Source organism: Leiobunum rupestre, chromosome 3, assembly GCF_980474605.1.
Source record: "Leiobunum rupestre chromosome 3, qqLeiRupe1.1.hap1, whole genome shotgun sequence".
Taxonomy (NCBI): Eukaryota; Metazoa; Arthropoda; class Arachnida; order Opiliones; family Sclerosomatidae; genus Leiobunum; species Leiobunum rupestre.
Genome location: NC_143386.1, coordinates 15,349,778 through 15,354,339, shown reverse-complemented (window position 1 = coordinate 15,354,339; position 4,562 = coordinate 15,349,778). Strand labels below are relative to the sequence as shown.

General features: G+C 34.6%; 1 protein-coding gene across 1 annotated transcript; it reads left to right on the top strand.

Moving 5' to 3' along the window:
* Nucleotides 1–1,941: 1,941 nt before the first annotated feature.
* Nucleotides 1,942–3,042, top strand: LOC149949671 (uncharacterized). The gene is made up of 6 exons (XM_090169265.1): nt 1,942–1,995; nt 2,050–2,137; nt 2,199–2,551; nt 2,613–2,776; nt 2,835–2,864; nt 2,922–3,042. Coding segments are annotated over exons 1-6 (663 nt in total). The 5' UTR covers nt 1,942–1,993; the 3' UTR covers nt 2,948–3,042.
* The last annotated feature ends 1,520 nt before the right edge of the window (nt 3,043–4,562 follow it).

The following is a 4,562-nucleotide window of genomic DNA, read 5'->3' as shown; positions in this document are numbered from 1 at the left end:
GCAACCGTTACACTTTTTTCGTACATAACCCTCAATTTGACTAATTGCGGCAAGTTTTATTTCATCGTAAACACGTTTAACCTCATTGAGGCACGCTATAACCTCATCGTACTTGTTGACAAACGCTTTCCAAACCCAACCTTGGTGGGGAAAAACGTTTCGTAATTCACCCCCACCCCGCGTACCATTTCTCGGATGTTCAATATTCTTCGACCTTGATAAATACTTAAGTCAATTTTCCTTGTATTCGACCCCTCTAAAAACCACGAGGACGGTGGTGTGGATTCGCTTTCGAAAAATGTTGTAATTCGCTCTCGATCCATCCACACTTGTTTAAGTTCAAATTCCGATAGTGTAATACCAGAATCACCGTTAACCCGCCCAAGACGTATCGAGCAATCGGGGGTAACTGCGACCGCCTTTATCGGGGAAATTTGGAAAACTTTCATCCCTTCCCTGAAAACAAACACCAAGATATAAACACATTTAATTTATATTAGCTTAATCATACTCGCATTTTTAGTTGTGTTGCACCACCGTTCGTGAAGTCGCAAATAGATTTTATAGTTCGCGTCTGGGGTTTTAATCAAAATAAAACCTTGGATAGCAAATTCAATAATTGTATATACGAAAAAAGTGAAAAGGTAGAAAAATACTACCTCTTTTCTTGGCGTTCTAAAGTGGCGAATGAGTGGTGGTGAATGTTATATCGGTGGAGCGAAATCCAGGGGTTTTTCTACTGTGCTGATGTAACTACAATGACGCAATAACTGACTATATAAAATCGACCGATCAGTGGATACCCATTCAAAGTCGAAGAAGATTCAAGTCAAAACTATGTAAGTATAATCTTATTTTAGTCCTCTTTCTCGGAAGGTAATCTATTTACTTTTGAATTATAGGCATAAGAAATCAATAGTCGTTGATTTTGAATTCTTTGACGGGCGGACCAAAGATGAGAAAATAGTGAAAGAAGCGTCAGCTTGCTCGGCCGGAAATACATCCCGGGTCGCATCGTGGGTTTTTCTTCCACCATACCCCCAAACTGATCTACCTTCCCAAACTCAACGCCAGAATACGGGGGTTGAGAAGAACATACACGGTCTCGCTTGGGACTATGGTTTTACCCCGTACAACAAATTGGAAGAATGCATGCGAATGGCTACTGACGGCTATGACCGCGTATTTTGTCAAGGAGCAGACAAGTGCAAATTTTTATTAGAACTAATAAACCGCGAAGTGATAGACCTAAGTGGTGTAGGTTGCCCGGAGGTTACTGAATTGGATGAATACAGACCCAGGTTTACGTGTCTTATTAAACACAACACTAATTTGGAAAGTAAGAAATATTCTTGTGCTTTAGAGAAAAGTACGATATATGCCCAGTGGCTATATAAAAATATCCTTATTGTAAATTGGAGATTATGTGAATAAAAAGCAATTTTAGATCAAGAGTTTTATCTTAAAAACATTTTAAAAAACACCTCGCTTGACAAGTAATTTACCCCGTTATGTACTATTATATACTTTTACAAGTAATTGATAATTATTACCGCGCCACCCTCAGAGGTATTTATTTTGTCTACATTTTAACATGTCTCCAACGCCACTGGATTCCGAGGCACTATTTTAGTTTATTATAAGATTAAAAATTATAGTTTCTTAATTTCCTATCATTCTCCCTAAGGTATCAGATTATGAACAAATAATCGCGTGACAGTTAACGAATATTAACAGGTGTATTCAATAACCCTTTGAACTGTCAAAATGACTAATTAGCACGAAAGCGGAATAAACCGGTTCTACCATGACTATGCGAAAGGATTGTTCACTAGCGTGTCGAGAAATATGACATAATTAATTGTATTGTCAACGAAACACCTGCTGGAGTTTTCAACGCGTCCCCTCTAAGGGGTTTTAGGTAGTATATATATACCCTTTAGTCACCCGAATCTAGAAATCCTAACACTTGTGAATCTTCCCGGAGCAAAAAATGTAAGTTTCCAGGTGTTTTTAATGTAACAAATACTTAGTTGTTTTTGTTTTTAGGGAATCGTTTGTAGCTATACACATTCTTTTCGCCATAATTTGGCCAAAAACTAAATATTCTTCTTCTAAACGGTTTTTGGTAAAAGAGGTAATTTTTAAAAGTTTTATATTTAAAATTTTATATTTTAAGTTAAATATAAATGTTACAGATTGGCTACAAAAGCTCAGATGGTTGCGAAGACCTAATTGTTTTTCGTACCCCGGCTGCTAATAATTATTCGGGGGATACAAACCGCCAAATTGACTCGATCGCCTACTATGTCAATAAGCTTCCCAGGGATCAGGGACAATACGATATTGAGGCCGTCGAGCGCCATGTCTTAAATATAACGCGACTGGCCCAATACGTTATTGTCAAAGAAAGGCAAACGAAAGAGTACCTGGGAAACTTTATCGATCTAGATCGAATAATCGTCGCCACGCGGTTTGTGTGCCCCAATTTTCCAGACTTAGAACTACAGCCGGGTGACTTTCACCATCATTTTAACAACGACCATACGCGGTATGAATCAATGATCACCATCTTTTGGTGGGGAAATTATATAGTATTTCTTATTTAACAGAAATGTGTGCGCCTATGAAAAGGCAAGGCAAGTGGCTGCCTATGTTCAAAGTATAGAGGGTAATCCCCTAGAATTGTACCCAGAGGAAGAGGAAGACCAGTCTACACCAGCCACATCCCCGACAAACCCAGCGAACAAACCAAGAGCGCTTGATCTCCGAAATGGTAAATATAAAATCAAACTATCATGTTTCTCATTTTTAATTTTTAATTTTAATTACAGCTCCGGGAATCACTATTGTCGTAGAAGGAGGTAAACAATTGGTTCCGAAAAAATAATTACGATTCTAATAGCATTTTTCATTTCTAGGTTCCGAGTTAAAAATTATATTATAACGCTTAATAAAGTTATATGAAAATTGTATAAATAAAGTTGTATCAAAATTTCTTCCGATCTTGCGACTCTATTTTCATTCTTATTATAACTGACAATAGCGATCAATAATAATTCCCATTGAACCGTATAGGAGTGAAACGCTCAATAACTGACCATAAAAATAACCTAAAAATGGTTAACCAAGTAACTTCTAGCTCTGTATTTGACGGTAATTAGAATGTCATACTTATCGACTGCTGTTTTTTATATGTTGTCGTTAATGTTAAGCAATGTACACGTTTAACACGAATAACCGTTTAAAAGTTCATATAGGGGCGACTTGTTTCAAACTGCGAGGTTAATAATAATAATTTCGTACATATGCGTAGAATTTTTCTTGGTAATATTTCTAATGGTACGATAGTAGTATCATAAGTAGCACCTCAGCCGATTATTCCGTATGATATAATTGATTGAATTAGGGCGTAATATACTGTTTTTAACCACGGTATTTCTAAAAAGTGTTTAATTTCACGGAATTTATACATAGTCGAATTTTGTTAGTGATATAGGTCACATGTACATTCCACTTTAGATTACTGTCTATTATTACCCCCCGTTTATTTACTCTTTCTAACTTTAAACATTTTGCAGTGCAGTTTCTACAATTATTATTTTCGTGAATTTTTTATTCATGTAACAAATCTATAGTCGTTCTCGAGGAGAAACAAATGTAATTAGTTTTATTTATGTTGAATGTTAATAAATTTTCCTTAAGTTTCATATAAACTATATTTAGAGTTCTTTGTGTCTTGGAAAAAACTTTTGCCCAACTGCAGTATCATCCGCAAACGATACGAGTTTCTCATCAATTTCGATGTTACATTAATTATTTATGTATATTAAAAACAATATCGGGCCAATAATTGTACCTTGAGGTATACCAAATTTCATTACTAGTGAGTTACTTATGGTATTATTTATTTTAACTATTGTATATCTCTCGAGTAAATAACTTCTAAACCAATCTAATACAATTCCACGTATACCAGATCTAATTTCTGTATTAATATAGGATGGGAAACAGTATCGAATGTCTTTTTTAAGTCCAAAAATACGCCAATAGATTTTACATTTTGATCAATAGTTTTATATAGCATTTCTGTTAGCTCCAAAATAGACCTTTTCTAAAACCGTATTGATTTTTCGATAAATATTTTGAGCTCTCCAGGAAGTTAATTAACTGATTTTTTATAACTTTTTCAATATTTTAGAAATGTTACTAAGAAGGGCAATTATATAATATTTTTTTAATGCAACGTTAAATGGTTCTTTTTTAATACGCCTAGCTAATGCATCTCTTTTCCTTATCGATACAATTATTGAATTTGTTATCCAAGGTTTTATTTTTTTTATGAGAGAAAGAAATATGACGTTAGATTAATATGTTTTTTTAATACATCAACAAATAGTTTCGAGGCTTCATTAGGGTCGTTTTCTTAAAAAATGAGTTCCACGTTTCTTTCCCGATATTTTTGGTAAAAATTTCATAATCAATTTCGATAACTTCTTTTGAATTATTCACTAATATAAATTGGGTAGTCGTCTATAATATGAACTATATGAGTAGTGGAT

What these genes read in the sequence shown, in the direction of transcription:
- LOC149949671 (XM_090169265.1), top strand. An exon ending in AACGGTTTTTGGTAAAAGAG is followed by an intron (nt 2,138 to 2,198) that starts GTAATTTTTAAA and finishes TAAATGTTACAG; the next exon opens with ATTGGCTACAAAAGCTCAGA. An exon ending in TTTAACAACGACCATACGCG is followed by an intron (nt 2,552 to 2,612) that starts GTATGAATCAAT and finishes CTTATTTAACAG; the next exon opens with AAATGTGTGCGCCTATGAAA.